The sequence below is a fragment of the Anopheles arabiensis genome, chromosome 3, assembly GCF_016920715.1.
Source record: "Anopheles arabiensis isolate DONGOLA chromosome 3, AaraD3, whole genome shotgun sequence".
In the NCBI taxonomy this organism is placed as follows: domain Eukaryota; kingdom Metazoa; phylum Arthropoda; class Insecta; order Diptera; family Culicidae; genus Anopheles; species Anopheles arabiensis.
This window is the reverse complement of record NC_053518.1, coordinates 17,714,365-17,733,235: the sequence shown is the minus strand read 5'-3', so window position 1 is coordinate 17,733,235 and position 18,871 is coordinate 17,714,365. Positions and strand designations below refer to the sequence as shown.

General features: G+C 49.1%; 4 protein-coding genes across 7 annotated transcripts in view; 2 read left to right on the top strand and 2 right to left on the bottom strand.

Moving 5' to 3' along the window:
* Positions 1-7,446, bottom strand: part of LOC120903018 (trafficking kinesin-binding protein milt) — an 89,055-nt gene extending 81,609 nt beyond the window's left edge. The window contains exons 1-3 of one of the 2 annotated variants that reach the window (XM_040312195.1): positions 7,321-7,446; positions 5,617-6,573; positions 4,091-4,275 (exon numbers count right to left, since the gene is read on the bottom strand). The gene's annotated coding sequence lies outside the window, so the exon portion shown is untranslated. Of the gene's footprint in view, positions 1-4,090; positions 4,276-5,616; positions 6,574-6,821; positions 7,284-7,320 lie in introns of those variants that run through there. The other variant, XM_040312196.1, reaches the window with a different exon arrangement.
* A 704-nt stretch (positions 7,447-8,150) lies between these two features.
* On the top strand, positions 8,151-8,922 carry LOC120900677 (guanine nucleotide exchange factor MSS4 homolog). 3 transcript variants are annotated; one of them, XM_040307999.1, is made up of 3 exons: positions 8,151-8,254; positions 8,327-8,492; positions 8,562-8,922. In XM_040307999.1, exons 2-3 carry the CDS (start codon positions 8,355-8,357, stop codon positions 8,808-8,810), a joined length of 387 nt encoding a protein of 128 aa, XP_040163933.1. In that variant the 5' UTR covers positions 8,151-8,254; positions 8,327-8,354; the 3' UTR covers positions 8,811-8,922. The 3 variants fall into 3 exon arrangements, with proteins under 3 accessions (XP_040163933.1, XP_040163932.1, XP_040163934.1); XM_040308000.1 differs by having other exon boundaries at positions 8,159-8,254; positions 8,324-8,492; XM_040307998.1 differs by having other exon boundaries at positions 8,155-8,492.
* A 126-nt stretch (positions 8,923-9,048) lies between these two features.
* On the bottom strand, positions 9,049-18,171 carry LOC120905187. The gene is made up of 6 exons (XM_040316050.1): positions 18,043-18,171; positions 17,823-17,971; positions 15,932-17,746; positions 14,191-14,266; positions 12,050-14,110; positions 9,049-11,487 (listed from the first exon to the last, which is right to left on the bottom strand). The coding sequence occupies exons 1-6, from the start codon at positions 18,059-18,061 to the stop codon at positions 9,374-9,376; spliced, it is 6,234 nt and encodes a 2,077-aa protein (XP_040171984.1). The 5' UTR covers positions 18,062-18,171; the 3' UTR covers positions 9,049-9,373.
* LOC120900676 (immunoglobulin-binding protein 1) lies at positions 14,289-15,920 on the top strand. Its single transcript, XM_040307996.1, has 3 exons — positions 14,289-14,577; positions 14,699-14,907; positions 14,967-15,920. The coding sequence occupies exons 1-3, from the start codon at positions 14,452-14,454 to the stop codon at positions 15,724-15,726; spliced, it is 1,095 nt and encodes a 364-aa protein (XP_040163930.1). The 5' UTR covers positions 14,289-14,451; the 3' UTR covers positions 15,727-15,920.
* Positions 18,172-18,871: the final 700 nt, after the last annotated feature.

The following is an 18,871-nucleotide window of genomic DNA, read 5'->3' as shown; positions in this document are numbered from 1 at the left end:
CCAGGTGCAGGGAGAGCCAAAAAAACCGCAACCGCCGCCGCATCATTGCAGACAGTCTTCCCTTTAGCGAGTTTAGACAAAGGGAGGTCATTATGAGAGTACGTGTGTTTTGAGGGAATGTAAAAAATGCGGAAAAGGAGAACAAAAACAGTTGTAGAAATTATTTTGTTTCAAAATATTTCTTTTATAAATGTATTTTTTCCCTACATTTATTTAAAAACACAATTCAATGTCTACAAAAAAGGACAATAAATCGCAAAATCCACAAATACATCAAGAGGAAGAGCTGTAACTGGATCAATTCTGATTTGTGTATATAAAAGACATGATAAGCTTTAGTAGATGTATCGGATCCTTTCAAGGGCAGCCGAGGTTCGATTCCCATTGGTGTCCGTCGCTTTAAAGTAACGACAGCAAATGCGATTTAACTGGACCAAATTAGGCATTAGCTATAGCAATATGCATGCAATATAAATCCAACATATGATCCCTGTATGTCATAAGTTATGTCCAGATGAAGAAGCAGATTAGTAGAATTGATTCACCTCCTCTGTCATTTTGAGTTCATCAAAGTATTTTCTTCTTTGAAGTAAAGAGCATTGCGGTTAGGTCAATCATGCCGATTATAAAGCCTTTCTAGACTAATTATACCACGCAATCGTCAATCCTTGGTAGTATGAGTTGGATGAATCGATCCTCTTCGAGCTTACAGGATGAGCCAGAGCGTCTATCGAAGTATTTTGCTATCAAAATTAATATATTTTTTAACTCATATCTTTCCATCATTAAAATGTAGCATAATAATGACATGAAATCATATTACAACACAGAAAATCATCGGTAAATTGAAAAGAAGTAACGAACAATCAATGTATCGTTCAGCATTCTTATTTCAATATTTCAAAAAAATCATGAAAAAAACAAAAACAACAAATTAACAAGTTGTAAGATTTTAAAATAGCAAGACTGATGAAAAAATACAGATTTGTATGTACTAGCCATCTATCATAATTTTTTATCCATTTTACTGCTGTCCGATATGACCTAGTTTCCAAAACCGATGTACTAAAACCTATACACCTAGTGATACTACAAACTACATCTCGTAAGATAACGGAAACATCATACGTGATAACATGGTGACATCATATTGAAGGACAAGTGAAGCTATTTCTTTATTCGTCATTTTTAGCCGCATCACCAAAAACGTAATATAAAAGAGTAATATGCCATTGATCTTTCCTTCAGTTTCTTTTTTAGAAAAAATAGCTCAGTCCTATCGCATGTTCCGTCTCTTATTCCTCGCCAAGAAACAAAAAGGACAAAAGATGTGACAGCAGACAAGCTAGCCAGACTAGCCAGACAGAATGGAACCATCCTTGCCTACATTAGCGCAATCATGGCTAGAGGATTCAGCAATCCAATAAAAAGCTCTCTTGGCTTTTGATCTAGGGCATGTGCGTCATCTTCAGCATTTGCTTCCAGTACTACCTATTCTTCACAAAAATGTACTAATTTCTTAAAACAATAACATATGCTATACAAATAATCGATTGGCCAAACAAACCCGCAGTCCAAAGAACCTTTTTCAAACGGGGAAATCCCTTCTGGACAGCAAGGAATTACACAACCGCCACACGAACGGAATCATCCCTGTTTGAGCTGTCATATGATTAAGCGATAATAAAGTTGAGATTTGTCAAGCCCCCCGCCGACACGACTTTCCGTGATCACGAGACAAGCCCCTCGCTCTTTCTTTTCTGAGCGTTTGTGCAGTTCTTATCAGGCGTGTGACGTCAAAATGCACGCTCACAAAGTCGAAGGCCGTTACCAACCATCGGCCAAGAGAGGAAACAGGTAAGCATGGTATGCCCGGCTCTGTGGCAATCTCTACAAGATAAAAAAGGGATCTAGAATATGAAGCCTATACAAATACAAAGAGTTCATGGTGCAATCTTTGCGGTTTGCAGATACGAGTCTATAACTGGCAGAAGTGATCGAAACGTTAGCCCTCCCAAGGCATTATTGGCTTCTCCATTGGTAGACACTTCAACGCTACAAACCACTCAAAGATCTCCGGTGGGGTAAAACTGTAGCAGGGATCGAAGAAGCCACATTCAAAGCATTGGATTCACGTTCTATTAATAGACCATCTTTCCTAAAACCTTCGTTAGGGCTCTGTGGGAGAGAGAGAGAGAGAGAGAGAGAGAGAGAGAGAGAGAGAGAGACAGAGTTTCAGTCTTGAATGATGCGGTGAATCACGTTGGCTTGGTTCTATTCCCGGAGTCCGTCTCCGGAATGCATCGGCTGGGTAGGAGGTAAAAAATAAGGAGCTTCTATTTCTTTTTTCTCTCGTTTTTTGCAGTTTAAGGGCCATATGCGGGAGTGCTTCCGGGATTTTAGAGCTGCTGTGAAAATATACTTTTTATGTTTTTTTTTGGCCTAGATTTTGTTTTTACAAAAGTTAAGGCTCGCAACACTTCAGAACAACATACCAAGCTACATAAATGGTGGACATTAACATTCATCTCTCGCTAATGTTTGTGTGGGATTTAATTGGAGCTCCGACACCTCTAGCCAGTCGTGGGTCTGTGCTGACTCCAAAAGTACGGAGTTATTTTTGAAAACAAACTGCGAAACTGCACCGGTGTAAACTGTCAACTTAACGACTACGTGGGTTTCGTGGGCCATCCGGTCGGTAAATGCATGTTTGCAAACGCAAGGAATGATAATTTAGTATGACAGGGAACAGACCCAGTTTCATGCATGCATTTATGCTAGAGTAGATGTTATATCTGTTTTTGCTTTACTTCCACCACAATTTTAAGCATAATAAGTCAGTAGACGCCTCAGCTAGCATATTTATAAGTTAAATTCATTCAGAAATTGTTACAGCATTTAATCACCACCTTAATATTTTATGAAACATTAAAAAAGCTCCCATTAAATCATCCAATTTTAGCGTCCATTCCGACAGCGTCGTTGAAAGTGAAATGACCTTATCACATTCACCGAGTAGAGTGTAAACCAAGCCGTTATTCATCAAGCACCAAGAAAACACATGAATAAGCGCAACCGGAAGCCTGAGACAGGGCAATATAACAGCAACAGTTCCACATGCCCTGCCCAGCCACCACGCCAAACACCGTACGATGAACGGATTGTGTTGCAGAGATCGAGAGCGGTAGCCTAGAGGGAACAACGGTAACCCTCTAATTAAGTGGCAAACGAGGAAAATTGAAACCCAAAAGAGCGGATCAGTTTTCCGGCGACGAAAGAATTTGTAAACCGGCACGTGTTGTTGCACGTTTTGGGTCGTTTGTTTCGGTTTGTTCAAACCGTGAAAGTGGAACAAGATGCAACACGCACGAAAAGTGCATGATTCGGAGGAAGATGGACTGTGATGGATTTAAAAGTGATGTTCGTAACATTAAGCCGGATTTATCGAACGGCGGTACACCCTACGGCGAACAATTTATAGATTCCGAGGCATAAATCTTTCACTTTCGAGCAGCGGTAGGATTAGCTTTTTTGGTGTTTTTTTTATGCTAAGATGCCTACATAAGCTCACCACATGTTTGTCGTGTATTCCTTGTAAAAGGATGTTTACCATCAGTGGCTATGAAAATAGATTTGAAGCAAAATTTCAACGAAATTACGATCATACGAAGGAATGTTTTATCAAGCTATCGGCCATACCGATTGGATGTACACCTAACGCCTTAAATGGTAATTAACACGCAATTTTATGAACCCTTTTTTGCACTGTAATTACAACACATCAAGTTCTAATAATGAGTACGAAACGATTTTTTTTTTGCGGACAGCTTATCAGTACTCGTCATTGCACCCACGCAGCACAACCTTTGGCAAGCTTGCTTTAGGCCTGGCACGATAACATCAAACCCCTCAAACCATGATAAGCTGCTGGGGATGATAAGTTTCCACCAGACACTAGACGCGTTATCTCGTACCACGAATGCGGAATGCGTAGGGGATGATTTCACTGATGATGATGATGGGCAAAAGGGGGCAGATTAACGCGCGAAAGGGGCATCATACAGCAGCACACTCCAAAGTGCTTACTTACCCTTGTCTGATGAAATGATGTGTACCGGTTGGGTGTGCGATGATTGTACGAACGCAATGATTGTGCGACAGAGAGGTTGTGGGTTACAGCCGCGGTAGGGTTAAATCATTCCAGCCGGCTGATTTGTGCATTTTCCGATACTGTTTTCTTCGCTCACTGTTGTGCGCTTCGTTGTTCTGTTTTTCCTAAAAAAAAAGAAACGAAAAATCATGTATTATTTCGATTGTCCATACATTATGACTTCAATTTAAGCATTCCCTTATGATCGCGTGCTTAAACGAGAGCATAAAATTCGCCATTTAAGTGATAACAAAATTAAAATTTAACTCTCCAATAAATATGTACGAAAGCATATCGTAAGAAAACGAAAAAACCACAGTTTTGGCACCCCGTTTATCGGTGAAATTGTTTCCACTTTGCCGGTCGATAAAATTATGCAATTTGATACGCAAACTCGGTCACCTACGGGTGGCAAGCTTCGCCCTCACTACAGGTGCAATTATTGCACCCCGGACAGGAAAAACGGTGTGTCGTGGCACTGTGTGCATGTGTGAGCACCCGTAGGCGTTCTGAATCAGCACCCACCAGCCGTAAGCTCTTGGCCCGGCACATCTTGGCATGACACACTAGGTGGTACAATCCAAAAATGAAACAGCCACACATTTCGCACACACTTTGAACTTGATATTCGTGCGTTTCTGGTTCTTTCTTGCGGTAGTTGGGCCATGCCGACTGGGGTCCAACGGTTTAGTTTCATACCATGCCTTCTCATGAATTAAACAAAAGCGCCGGTGATGGTAAAAAAAACCACATCGTGATGATTTCCACGTTTTGCTACCGTTTTTTATTCGGCGGCGGGGGGCATCTTTTTTACACCTGCCTCACAAAATTGTGGCTCCAAAAAGCCGTCGAGGGGAGAGAACGCTTCCAGTAAATGCCGTCAAGGTTAGGGTCAATCGACGTTTTGGTACGCAGTACGAGCAAACTGTAAAACGGAGACCTGGTTCCCGTGAGCTTCTGGCACGGGCGGTCGTTTCCGTCATCCGGTCCAACAGTGGACTAATTAAAAGATGGGCTCCATCAACGACATCTAGGTGCTCGGAGTTACAATTTTACAATCCAAGTAGTCCAATCATTCCCGCAAAGCATCCAGCTTTTCGCCTATTTTTGATGTGACCATTTCAAGATGCTAAAATAAATGTGCAAACAAAAAAAGTGAATTGTTGTTCTGCCAATGAAATCAGCTGCGTGGATACAACAGTTCACTCACGCACACAGCTGTAAACACTTCGGTAGCAGCACACGATCGTGCGTGAGTTGTGCACGCCGCGTATGTTTTTGGTACTGCCGAAGATCGAGCTGCTGCTGCCCCAGCTACTACACATCGGTAAAAAAGCGCAGATGACATAACCCGTGGTGGTGTTTGCTGAGACCGAACCAACACAGCTAAACACTCCCATCTTCTTCATTGTTGCACCGAAAGGCCAAATTCGGCATTTGTTTTTTGCTTGAAGAATTGTACCTACTTTTGTGCAATTATGATGTGCAGCAGCGGCCAGCTTTCGCGACTAGTGATGGCTTCCTTCGATTGCAATTCCCTTCGTTGGCATCGATGATGAAGGACCACACAGCGTCTGCTACTCTCACTCGCTCTTTCACACTCGCTCTCTCTCTCGCACTCTCGTTAAGCTGTCACGATAAGGATGGACACTGTTATCCTTGCACGCACTGGATACGCGGGGCGTTCTATTCTATTGCTCGTTTTTCCCACGCTTCCTCACCTCCCAGCTAAATCACTCTTCACATACACACACTCGCGCGCGTTCCCGCACACGTGGAAAATGGCAATCAACCAGAGCAGAACCGGGTAGAAAGGGGGGGGGATGTTGAGGCCCAAAGCGGGGGTTTGCTTATATTTTCTTTCGCGAAAGAAAAACCAAGCAATGTGACTACGAGTTTTTTTTTTCGACTAGCCTGCTTACTCTCCGTTTCTGACGTCGATTCGTTCCACCGTCTGATTCCGGTGTAGCCCCACACACACTCTCACACACACACACGGGTTGCTGTGTGTGTGTTGTATGTGCCCCTTCACTTTTTTTAGTATTATTTCGAACCTTTTTTTGGCTTTGCTTCCTTTCCGACGAGGTTTTCCCTCCCGTCGTCGGTGTGTGTGTGTGTGGATGGGAGAAACGGGGGGGGGGGATGAACGGGTTTACGTCGTTTTCGTGAAGAAAATTTTCACTCCCCGTGAGAGCATTTATGGCCAATTTTTACAACCATACAACACACCGAAACACAGCGAGAGCAAGAGAGAGAGAGAGAGAGAGAAACACTGTACACACACACAGGTTACACTCGCGCACTCGAACTTTGTTTTGCTTTTCTTTTCTTGTGGTTGAGGCTGTATTTTTTTTTACCAAACACGAATCACGAACGGAACTGCTGCTCGGAGATTGATCATTTATCCATCCAAAAACTTGCTGCTACATTGCGAAGAAAACAGAACAGAATTGAAATTATTCACCAGCTTCTAGCGTCACAGCTGCAACAAAAAACAATCGCTCGTTTTTCACGATCGATGTATGATGCGGCACACACACACACACACTTCCCTCTTTCTCAAAAGCCTTTACTTTTTCCCTTTTAATTTCTAGCAAATAGAACAATACAAAACACTCCTCCGGCTAAAGAGCTAAAACCGATAGAACGATTTGGTAACTTTCTCACACACCTCGTCACTGTTAGCCGTCAGTTGCCATGCTTCGAACGTAGTAGTCGAGGACACCGACAGAACCACTCACGTAATTCATGGGCACACGCGCGCACACACACGCACACCGAACGCTGATGACGAATGGGACGATATACCACGATCGCTACCTCACAAAACTACGCCAATACTCGGTCAGCGTTCCTTGCCCTTGCTGCTGCTGCTGCTGCTTATGTGTTCCTACACGACATATCATAACAAAACATGGACCCTGGGAGCTGGCACGGGAAGCTGCGTGCAGCAGTTATCGCTCCGTTTGCAGGGGACGCGCCGCGAAATGCTCTCTCGGTGAAGCAAACTAGCTGGGCCAACTGCTGGTGCTGGATCGCCACCACCATTACCACACGGCGGGCTGGATGTTTTTGCTTTCCACCACGCACAGTCGGCCGTTTCTTCGCGTTCTCCTGGTACACGGGAAAGCGCACGCACTACCGCTGGAAAACAAGTATTTTTAACTCACTTTTCGGGAACTTCAGGGGGACATCGCGCACACCAGAGGAGCATTGCATTGCATGTTATCTTTTTTTGTACGGGGCAGGGAAAATCTAGCCTGCGGTCTGTCAGTGCTGGCCGTTCAGCTGTCAGTGGCGGTGATGTCAGCTGGGGCGGAGTGTGTGTGTGCGTGTGTTTGGCCGAGGCTGAACGGTAGCGTAGGGTGCATTTACACCAGGTGTACGCCGATGACAGCGCTGCTAAAGATTTCAAATGCACAAAAAATCGTTATGACATGACGCTCCACCGTCGAATACACTGGCACATCTTCGGCAAGGATTCGGAGATAAGCGGTTTTCTAAATTGTAAAGTTTTTAGAACAAACGGTACTGGTATTCCCCGATATACGCAATCAGCACTCAAAGCGAAGAAAGCTCCACTGCGTGGCAAACCCACCAACAGATGGCGCCACCAGCTTTTTTGATATTTTTAAACTGCATCAGCCGTTCACCGTTTGCTAAAGGAAGTCTTTTTAGATTCCTTGAGCTAATTGAGCCGTTTAAAACTCGTTTCGTGGTATTTTAGTGGATTTGTGGCACTTGGGATGCACGTTTAGTGTTAAAAAAACACCGTAGTTTTTTGTTTAAAACTCCTCAAAACCTGGTTTCAAACCATCAACTAGAACTAGATTTGTTTAACTGCTGTAATAAATTGGTCAATGCTGTTGGGCAAATGTGTTTAGAATTTGTTGTACAAATGACGCCCGTCATTCGTACCCCTCGAAAACCCACAGACACTTTAATTTACCCAAAGAACATTTTACGATAGTTGATGAGTTTTAAGTTTGACAGCGAGGAAAAAGCGAATAAAAACAAAACAACGCTCTGTTTACATCTTATTTTAGTTCACAAGCAATATTCGCACGTTTCATTCCCATTTTCTCGTCCAAAGCGAACTGCAAAGTGAATATTAACTATTTAACTATATTAACACATTAACCCTGGATTATGCGAAGTAATACTTTCCACTAGTAGTTTTTCCCCTGCACACCAGCACCTTACAATGGCCAGCGAAGATACCGCACCGGCTGACTTTTCGGCCCTAGTCAACGAGGATGGAAAGAACAAAACGAACGTAAAGTGCGATCGCTGCGGATCGTTGATTTTAAAATCGACAAACAGTGATTACGACACGACAGAGGTAGGGAGTTGGCCCTACGTACCCTCATTTACCACCCCCGCTAACCACGCGTCTTTGCCGTGTTCACAGTTCGTGCTACCGTTGGCCAAGCAAAAGCGTCAACCGGTGGAGCAGGAGGCGGAAGAATTTACCACGGAAACGTTGAAAGATTTCTGGATGGTGAAGGATATGTACACGTTCGAGAACATTGGCTTCAGCAACACGGTGGACAATCGGAAGTATCTTACCTGTGCCGATTGTGAGGTCGGTCCGATAGGGTATCACGATTTGGAGACGAAAAAGTCCTACATCGCACTGGCACGCGTCAAGCATGAGTGAGGGGCGAATTCGATTCACTCAATATGGCATTTGCTACATGATTTGCCGTTAAAAATAAAATAAAGGTGAAAAGCACTCGACGTGGTAAGTTTCTGGTGTTAAAAATTGAAAACATTCTCTTGTTAGAATTAAATTTTTGGGTTACAGTAGGAGTGTAGCTCGATTTCAAAAGTCAGCCTGTTGAAGATTTTCTTTTAATAGGCAAACAGCGTTCTAACCATATTCATACATATATTCATACGTTTATTTTAGTATATTTTTTATTCATTTGTATCGAGTCCTATTTTAAATCATTTCAGTATATGTCACCTAATTATATAGCATTCGTACATGGTTATGTGTTTGTGAGGATCGGACGCGATTTGGTTCGCATCCGGAACTACCTCCGTTTAGTATGCCTATAATCTGGCCGGCAAAGTCCAAAACCGACTGAATACAAGCATAATATGTATATCGCGTACAAGAGTAACTAGTATAAGCATTTTTTTTGGGATTATTTTGGATTCCATTCCAAATAAAAGAGCGCACAAGGACCTAATGTATAGCTTCACTCACGAGCGCGTTCAAACGTACTCCACAACGAACGACGATATATCCGTATCCTCCGCATCGATGACTATCTCGCGCACCTCCTCCTCCACAATGTCCAGCCCGTGCTTGTTCTTGGTGTGCTTCTTCAGCTCCCCGTTCGTCTTGTAGCAGCTGCCACAGATTTCGCACGAAAACTTGCGCGCCGCGGTGTGGGTCAGCACGTGCGCCTGCAGGTACCGGGGCCGCTTGAAGCTTTTGTTGCACGTCGGACAGTTGTAGCTCGCCTCCGGGTTGTGCATCTCCATGTGCTCCTTGTAGCTGAATACGCGGCGGAAGCTGCGCCCGCAAATCTCACACTGGTACGGTTTCTCGCCCGTGTGCAGCGCCATGTGCACCCGCAGCTGGTTGAGGAAGGCGTACGATTTGTTGCACAGCTCGCACTTGTGCACCGGCTGATGCTTGGAGCGCTTGTGCACGTACATCGCGCCGTACGTGTTGGCGACGTAATCGCACCCCGCGAACGGGCACTTCTTATCCTTCAGTACGGCCGGCTTCTTGTACGACCGCTGTCTGGATTTGCGCGCCAAAAACGCCTCCAGCTCCGGGCCGTGCAGATGCTGCTCGACCTTGTGCTGGTCGCGCTTCTTGGCGCCCGGGAACGTTTCGCCACAAATCTCGCAGCTGCACTCCTGGTCGCGGAAGTGCCGCTCGGTGTGGCGCTGCTGCTGGTGGCGGTCGTAGAACCGCTTGTCGCAGTACTTGCACCCGAACGGCCGCTCGCCGGTGTGCGAGCGCACGTGCCGATCCAACCGGGCCCGGTTGCCGAACGCCCGGTCGCAGGTGCCGCACTTGAACGCGCCAGTCCGCAAGGCCACGTGGCGCTTCAGGTGGTTCTGCCACGTTTTGCGGTGCGTAAACTGTCGCCCGCACTCGCCACACTCCAGGTGCTCCTCGTTGTGGCTGTCCATGTGCGTCATCAGGTGCGCTTTGCGCAGGAACCGCTTGCCGCAAGTGCCGCACCCGAACGGGTAGTGGTGCGAGCGGAAGTGGTTCTGTAGGGAGGAGATGGTTTTGAGCGTGCGGGCGGGTCCACCCTCCACCTGGCAAATTCTACATTCGTACGGCAGCATCAGGCTGTGCATATCGAGATGTTGCTCCAGCATCGCTTTCGATTCCTCGTTTCGGTCGCAGATGTAGCAGCGCAGCGGATCGAGCTGCACCGGCGGCGTCTGCTCCTCTACCATGTGCTTCCCCTCCTCAGTCTCGTCATCTTCCTCTTCATCCTCCTCCTCATCCTCTTCGTCAAAATCATCGTCCTCCTCATCCTCGTCGATCTCTAACACAGTGTCTGGTTCGCTTTCCTCGAACAGCTCCTTGAAATCTTCCTCCGTAGCCGGATCATCCGTATCGCTGTCTTCCTGCTGCTTCGTCGGCAAAGGTTGGCTTGTCCGAGTCGACCAACGCGACGACGGGGTGCTTTTGGTGGCCGTATGTGGAGCTCGCTTCCTGCGCTCCTTGGGTTCGGCGTCCGATTCCGCCTCGTCGCCCGATTGCAGCACATCGATTTTCATCGACACCAGCTGCTCGTCCTTGATGGATGCATCGAAATCGTCTGCATACTCGAGATACACTCCTTCCTCGTCCTCCACCACCAAATCGTCGGACACTACGCTTCCGTCCTCCGTTTTGACCAGCGCTAGATCCGCCACCGCCTCCTTGTCTGTCAGCGTACTAGCATCGACCAGTTTGGGGCGTTGGCTGGTGTTCGTCTCCCGGTGGCACATGTGCTTAGTTGGCGGGCTCAGCATTTTCGCATTACGGGTGACCAGTTCGGCAAACCGTTTTTCTACCGTTTCACTCCCTTCCTTCTGGTATTCCTGCAGCCGTTTCACCACGGAACCGCTCCAGTAGAAGCTGCGCAAACGTTCGTCCTGCTGGTGGAACTCGTTCAAAAATTTAAACGCACAGTCCAACTGGCACAGACACCGTTGGCAGATGCTGCGCGGGTAGCCCTCCTGCACCTCGATCTGGCGGCCGCACACTTTGTACAGCATTTCCGGTATCATCACGCCATCGACCCGCTCCATCAGCGACTTCAGGTGGGGCCGCTTCAGCAAACATATTCGACAAAACGCGTCGGACGTGACTGCGGTGAGGGAGAAAAAGGTAAATGCCGCACGTGAATTACAAAGGTGAATTGGGCTAAGGTGGTTAGAATTACGCGCTGCCCGCGGTTTTAATATCTTGGCTGAGGGTAGCATCGATGTATCTTTGGCATCAAGCATCGGGGCCGCTCTGCTGTTGTTGTTGACTTACCTTCCGCGGGCGACGATACGCCCGGTTTTGTCGCAGCGGTTTTGCTCATGACGGCCTGTGGAAGAGGCAGATTCGGTGCCTAGCGAACGGAACAGTCACTTAGGGCTGGAAAAACGGTGCAGAGCTGGATGAAAACTCGATTCAAAATAAATTTGATCTGGCTTCCGAGGAAAAAGATGCAGCTTGTAGCAATCTTGACGTCGACGCAAGTCGCGTCGCACTTTGACAGCTTAAACGTCATCCAGCGGCAGTGCTGCCAGCGAGAGGGATTGCTTTCGGATTCAAGTTCAAACACAGCCAACGGCCGTTTGAAACGATGTTTCTTCCATGTTTACACATTTCTGGTTGTTTTATTTAAAATAAATTAATTATTTAATCTTCCACACATTAACCATGGTTTATGTACTCTATTATGTACTCCTCCTTGGTCACCTCATCGATACCGATGCTAACGATCGGCTGCTCAACGACGATCGACTCTTCGACCGTCTCAATTTCCTCCCCGTATGTCCCGTCCAGCTCAATGTTCTCGTTGATCAGTATGCCCTGCGGAGCACTTTCCTCCAGTATCACATCCATGATGGGATCGTCCGCATTCATCAGCACAATCTTTTCCCCGTCCGCTCCGTCTTCGTCCTCTTGCGCCAACGCCGACGTCTGCTCGCCGTGCTCCGCCTGGCCATGCTTGTCCTTCCGGTGCCGGTTCAAGTCGCTCTTATACTTGAACGTGGTACTGTCACAATACTCGCACCGATACGGCCGCTGGTTCGTGTGCGACATCCGATGGTTGACCAGGTTGCGCCGGCGCACAAACTTTTTGTCGCACACTTCGCACTCGAACCGGCGCACATTGGCGTGCGAGTCCATGTGCTCGCGGTAGCTCTGCGAGCTAAGGAACGTTTTGCCGCACGGCTCACACCGAAACGGATGTTCCGAGGAGTGATAGATGCGCCGGTGCCGTCTCAGCTCGCACGCTCGAGCAAACCGCCGGCCACACTCCTCACACCGGTGCGCCATCTCGTGCCGCAGCCGGTGCATGTAGTACGCCTGATACGTGCGCGCCACGTGCGTACAGCCCGCATACGCGCAGGGCCGTTGGCGCACTTTCGCCGCGTTGCTCGCTTTGCGCGTTTCGTGCGTTTCGTGCGTTTCCAGGTGCTGCCGCAGCATCGCTTTGCTGTAGAACGCTTTGCCGCACTGCGAGCACCGGTGGCCGCGCTCGTTATTGTGCCGCGCGATGTGCGTTGCCAGCTGGCCCGCGTGCACAAACGTTTTCGGGCACAGATGGCAAGCGAACGGTCGCTCGCCCGTGTGTGCCCGTTCGTGACGCTCTAGGCGGGCCCGTGTTCCAAACACACGATCACAGTACTGGCACCGGAACGTGCCCATCTGTTCGTGGTAGTGGATGCGCATGTGGTACATGAAGGAGGGACGGTACTGCATCGTAACGCCGCACACATCACACGTGAAACCCTCTGGATTGTCGAACATTTCGTGCCGATAGCGCACATGCGTGTACACGGATGTGTGCTTCCGGAACCGTTGCGGACAGTGCGGACATTTCAGTGGGTAGGAGTGCATGCGGTAGTGGCGCTGTAACATTGCCAGCGAGGTGATTGGGGTACTCGGCGCGTCGTCATCCTCCTCCGACGCATTCGGCGTGCTACACTCGGGGCAAACGTGCGGCAACATGTCCACATGCACGGCCAAATGAGCCCGACAGTCTTCTTCCGACTCCAGCACGGTATTACATATGTAGCATTTGCAGGGATCAATAGCAGTTGCATTTAAAGCGGTTGGATTTTCTGCATCAATTGCTTGCCGGAGCACGTGGCGATTGCGCAAAGTTCGCTGCTGCGGACGCGCGGGTTTCATGGACCGCGGAGCTCGCCGGGTGGATGCGGCCATCGATTTCTCCGGACAATCGCACTCCATTACAACCCAGCCGCCCGGGGGTATCAGCGTTTTGTACGCAGCTGCCGCGCGCTGCTCCGCATCGGCCATATCCGGTACGTCCTGCTTCGGATCTAGCTGGATCGTCTCCGGCAGCAGTCCACTGCCATACCCCGCCACCATTCGATCGCCGCCCCCATCCTCTTTGGTCACTGTAATGTTAGCTTGATATTCAAACAATTTCTGCAACAAATTTCCCTCCTGCTGGAAATGCCGCAAGCGCTGCTCGTTCCGCACCAACTCCTTCTGTACGTGGTACGCGTAGTCCAGCTTCGCGACACAGTGCGAGCAGACGCCGTTCGGCAGATTGGGCGCTTGCTTTAGCTTGAACGAACCCAGCAGTCGTTCCAGCATGTCGGCTAGCGCGATTTCTTTGAGCGTAGCATTGAACGGCAGCAGAAAGGGGAACTCTCGCATGCACAGTCGGCAGAAGCGTTGCAGGACGGCCGTCTGCGGTGCGGTCGAGTACGACTCCATTGGACAGGACGTGGTAGCAGCATCTGAAAATGTGACAAAAGTGTAATTAAACAATAAAGAATGATAAACTATGTAATAAATGCGTGCTAATTTGCCTAATTACCTTCGCGCTGCAGCTGCTCCATTGTTTTGTAAACAAACATTGCCGAAACAGTGCAGCTGTCAAAGGTGTGCAAGGTGTGTGGAGAACAAGGTCAGAGCACCTGAACGCACGTAACAACCCTGGGAACGTTTTGGTAGCAGCTAGCAAAACACAATCCGCAGCTCATTACGTTCTCTCTCCGTAGTTAAATTGGTAAAATCAGCAAACGACGTGTGAAATAGTTTCTAGCTTGCAAAGAAAACCAGTGTGCGATCGAGCGAAATGTCGGAGGCGACGAACGAAATACCGCTTGACCGCAAGCTGAACGAAATTTTCGACGAAGGGTACAGCGCCATGAACCGCTTGGATGAAAATGCGGCACTGCCTTCGAATGCACCCGAATTTCAGGTGAGTTGAATGATTAGTGGCTTTAACGTGTTTCTTCACGTTTTCCCCCATTTTTTGTCTCCGACCCTGTACGTTCATGAAAACGTGTTGGAAACCACGTCCATGGAAACCACTGCCGCAGGTAGCGGTAAAGAAAACGATCGGCCATTTCGAGGATGCTACCCGGCTCGTCAGCCTGGTCGGGATGTTCAGCACGAACGAATCGTACGAGGAGGTGCCAACGGAAAACCTGCGCTACTTTCTGCTGCCCTTTTTCCTCGGCAAAATGACGCTCCGGCTGTGCAACACAAACCGCGAGGAGGTGGTGGAGGTGGCCGAGGTTTACTTTAAGTGAGTTCGATGCAGAAACATCGCTGAAAGGTAAACAATACTCATTTCCTTTTTTGTAGGGATTTCCTAGCGCGCTGTGAAAACTACAAGCTGTACGAAACGCCCGACCGGGACACGGGCGAGCTTGCTATTGTGCCCGGTGGGCAGAGCGACAAGATACGCGAGCTGCAGCGGATGGGCGCACAGCGCAACGAAAAGATCCGCAAATTTCAGGAGAAGAAGGAGCTGGACGAAAAGGTCAAGCAGCTGCGGTACGTGGTCGAGCAGCCGGAGGCAAAAATCGACGACGAGACGAAGCGCGAGTTTTTCCTCTCCCTGCTCAAATCGGCCGTCCTGGAGGCGCAGGAGGAGCTGGAAAGTGTGGCGCACGAAAAACAGATGCTGCAGTACCGGGCGGCCGCCAAACTGCGGGGCGAGGACGAGCTGGAGGAAGCAAGCCACGGTGCGTTCGGGGGCGGCACCAACAAGCGACCGCCGGTGCAACCGCTGAAGCCGATCATCATTACGCGGGACGCGGTACAGAAGGCCGTGTACGGGCGGGGCTACCCCAGCCTGCCCACCATGACGGTGGCCGAGTTTTACGAGCAGCGGGTAGCGGAGGGCATCTTCCCCGACCCGGAACGGATGAAGGAGGTGAACAAAAACTCGCTCATGAACCGGGTGCACATGGACAATGCGGCCGAGCAGGATCGCGAGGACGAGCAGCAGGAGCAGCTGATCGAGCGAGACGACGAGGAGTACCTGGCCCGGCAGCGGGCAAAGGACGAGTTTAAGGATGAGCATCGCCGTGGCGAGGGCAACCGGTACAACCGTAGCTAAGGGGGCTTTGACGCCTACTGTGCGGTTCGCGAAATTAGTTTGTATTTTTCCTTTTCTCTTTTACCACACACGATCACAACAACTCACTCGGCATGTTGCGGTAGCTTAAAAAAAATAGAGAAGTGGCGGAATGCGCTACGGCAATATGAATGTATTTCGTAATTTTGGATAAATTGTTAAGCTTACACAACGTACGTATGTATTATATTTCAATCTCCTTCGAATCCTCCACAAACTCGACGACGTACTCGCGCACCACGTTCAGATCACCCGCGTTCCACTCGGTGCGTATGATGCCGTCCTTCATCTTGACCCACGCCTCATCGTCCGGCTGTATCTCCTCCTCCTCCTCCAGCTTCGTTTCCAGCAGCGATTCGTCCGCACTGATCAGCTCCGTCGTGTTGTCCGCGGGCAGGATGGTGGCGCTGCTCGCGTCGGAAATTTCCTCCTTCACCTTCTTCGTACCACCGCCGGCGCCTCCCTTACCCTGCGGTTTGCGCGGCTTGCCGGAATGCATCAGGTTCATGTGCTTGCGCACGTACTTGGGCGAGACGAAGCGCTGGCCGCACTCCTCGCAAACGCACGGCTTGTTGTGGCGCAACCGGTGCTGCGTCATCGTCGTGCTCGAGGTGCTGGTGAACGTGCAGCCCTCGTGCTTGCACCGGTACAGCCGCGACCCGTCCGACTGGAGCGTGTAGATGTTGCGGTCGCCCCGAGGCGGCACCACCGCCAGATCGCTGTGGTAGTTGCGCTGGTGCTTCTCGAGCGACGATTTCGTGTTGAACGATTGCGGACACTCGCTGCACTTGTGGCACCGTTCGCCCGTGTGCAGCCGCAGATGGTCGAGCAGATTGCACCGGCGGCTGAACAGGCGCGGACAGTAGGTGCACTTGTGGCTGCGCTCGCCCGTGTGCACCATCTCGTGGCGGCGCAGCAGCGCGTTCGAGCCGAACGCACGCCCGCACGTCGTGCACTTGAACCGCTCCGTGACGGAGTGCTTGTGGCGCCGCACGTGCTCCTGGAACGGGCGACGGGAGTAGTACCGCTTGCCGCACCACTCGCACGTCAGCCCCTCCTTCGAGTGCTGGTGGTAGTTCCACAGGTGGTGATTCAGCAGATACACGGTCGTGAAGCGCCGGTAGCAGTGCTCACACTTGTGCGGAAAACCGTGCATCATCATGTGGCTGTTCAGCTGGATGACGCTGCGCAGCACGATGTGGGTGGGATGTTCCGCCGCTGGCTGGTCCTTCCGCGGCGAATCGGCGTCCTCCGGGGGCGGATCGGCCAAACACTCCGTGCACTCGTACGGCAGCATGTGGATGTGGTTGCGGAAGTGGTCGTCCCGCTGCGCGATCGACTCGTGGTGCGTATCACAGATGTAGCAGGTGGTGGTGGAGTATTGGTTTTTCCGCTCCTTCTTGTCCTGTTTCTCCTCCGCCGGTTTCGGGCGCTTGCGCGAGCCGCTCGGGTTCTTCATCCGCACGGGCCGGGCCGCATTCAGCTCCTCCAGCTTCTGGGGCGTGATCGGGTTGAGCGTGTAGCTCCAGTCATCCTCATCGAGCGAGGTGGCCGTGCTGGACGAATCCCAGTCGTCTTTGAAATCAACCGCGAGACTGGACTCGTCCAGCGGCACGGTGTTGGTGGTGGTGTCGTTAAGGATTTCCTCCTGAATTACCTCCTCATCCACATCCAATTCCTCTACCGTTTCATCTTTGATGCTTTCCTGAATTAACATCTGCTGCGGTTTCACCACCGGCACTCCGCCGGTTGGCTTCGCCACCCGGGTGGGCTTTAGCTCCCGGAACGGTGCATGGACGCTCGGCTGTATTACCTTGGGCGGTGCCTGAACCTTCGGTTCCAGCGGAAATTGCTCGTAGTACTTAATGATTTGCTTCTGCACCACCAGCTTCAGCAGCAGATCGGTCTGCGAGATGAACTCCTCCCGGATGCTGTACGCCAGCGTCAGCTTGCTGACGCACTGCTCGCACATGAACCTTGGAAACGCGTCATTGTGATCCAGCTGAAAAGCCAAAGAAAGGCGATGGAGTGCATTTGCTGCTAACAGAATACTAAGGTTGGTACCACTTACGACCTACCTCAAATGTGGTGAGCTGTATAAACATGTCCAGCAGGGTGGTTTTCTTTATCTCCGCCCCAATCGGGATCAGCGCCCCTTTGCTGTACTGGAGGCATATTCGACAAAACAGGTCCCGATACTGCAGCAGCCTCGGGTCGGTGGACGCGTCTGCAGATGGCGATAAACGGTAAAATGCACTCATCAAATGATCTTACCTCGCGCCAGCAGGCAACACTCACCAGAGCATTCCGCAGACATGTTGAGAATCGATTGCTGATGGCTAATTTTATTTTGATGCCAGGCGTCACTTGTACGCTTTTTGACTTTCCTGCGCCATTACATCACTGACAGACGGCCGTGCGGGTGCAGCAGCTTTATCAAGGTTACGATAGAACGCGCCTCATTTTTTTCTTTGGAAATGTACGTACCCTGTTCGTATGGTGATGCTTAGGCGGTGGTCTGTGTAAGTATTATTTCAGTTTTTGAAGCTACAGTAAAATATGCTTTTCGATTTAATTACAGTGGTGCACCGTTTATCCGGGCTCCGGGGATAATGAGTCAATTTTTAAAATGTGCCATGCATTATAATGTTTTTTGCAATGAAACTTTGCTCTGAAACCTTTTTTTTAATATCCTCCTCAGCACGAAATGTCACATTTGTATTGAACCGTCATTTCTCAATAGCACGCATAAACGGACAGCCGGATAAAAGGTACCCGGGTAAACGGAGCTCCATGTTATTCACTGGTAAAAATAGGCAAAAAATATTAAAATATGAAAAAAAATTAGATAAATTGCGATCAAATAATTCAAAAAATATTGTTTCAAAATATTTAAGTTAAATTGTAATCAATTGTTTAAAAGAAGGGTGTTTTTCATTTGCTGATAACTTCTTAGCAGACCATAACTAAACATAGATTTTTTCCTGCATAAATTAAGAGTAAATAAACCTATTTATTTAAGAAAAACATACATTTCCCCGTTTTAAAGATAAATTATTCCCATTTTGTCAACACAGCCCAACTGCCAATTGTTTTGAAATTCAGCACTCTATCAACCTTTGTTGTG

Bases quoted from the DNA above. Each gene is read 5' to 3' on its own strand.
- LOC120900677 (XM_040307999.1), top strand. From the start codon at position 8,355: ATGGCCAGCGAAGATACCGCACCGGCTGACTTTTCGGCCCTAGTCAAC. The intron at 8,493-8,561 runs GTAGGGAGTTGG...CCGTGTTCACAG, and splicing joins GTGATTACGACACGACAGAG to TTCGTGCTACCGTTGGCCAA.
- LOC120900676 (XM_040307996.1), top strand. From the start codon at position 14,452: ATGTCGGAGGCGACGAACGAAATACCGCTTGACCGCAAGCTGAACGAA. The intron at 14,578-14,698 runs GTGAGTTGAATG...CCACTGCCGCAG, and splicing joins CGAATGCACCCGAATTTCAG to GTAGCGGTAAAGAAAACGAT. The intron at 14,908-14,966 runs GTGAGTTCGATG...CCTTTTTTGTAG, and splicing joins GTGGCCGAGGTTTACTTTAA to GGATTTCCTAGCGCGCTGTG.
- LOC120905187 (XM_040316050.1), bottom strand. The intron at 14,267-15,931 runs TAATACATACGT...TGTTCTCCACAC, and splicing joins ATTCGAAGGAGATTGAAATA to ACCTTGCACACCTTTGACAG. The intron at 14,111-14,190 runs GTAATTAGGCAA...TCACATTTTCAG, and splicing joins GGAGCAGCTGCAGCGCGAAG to ATGCTGCTACCACGTCCTGT.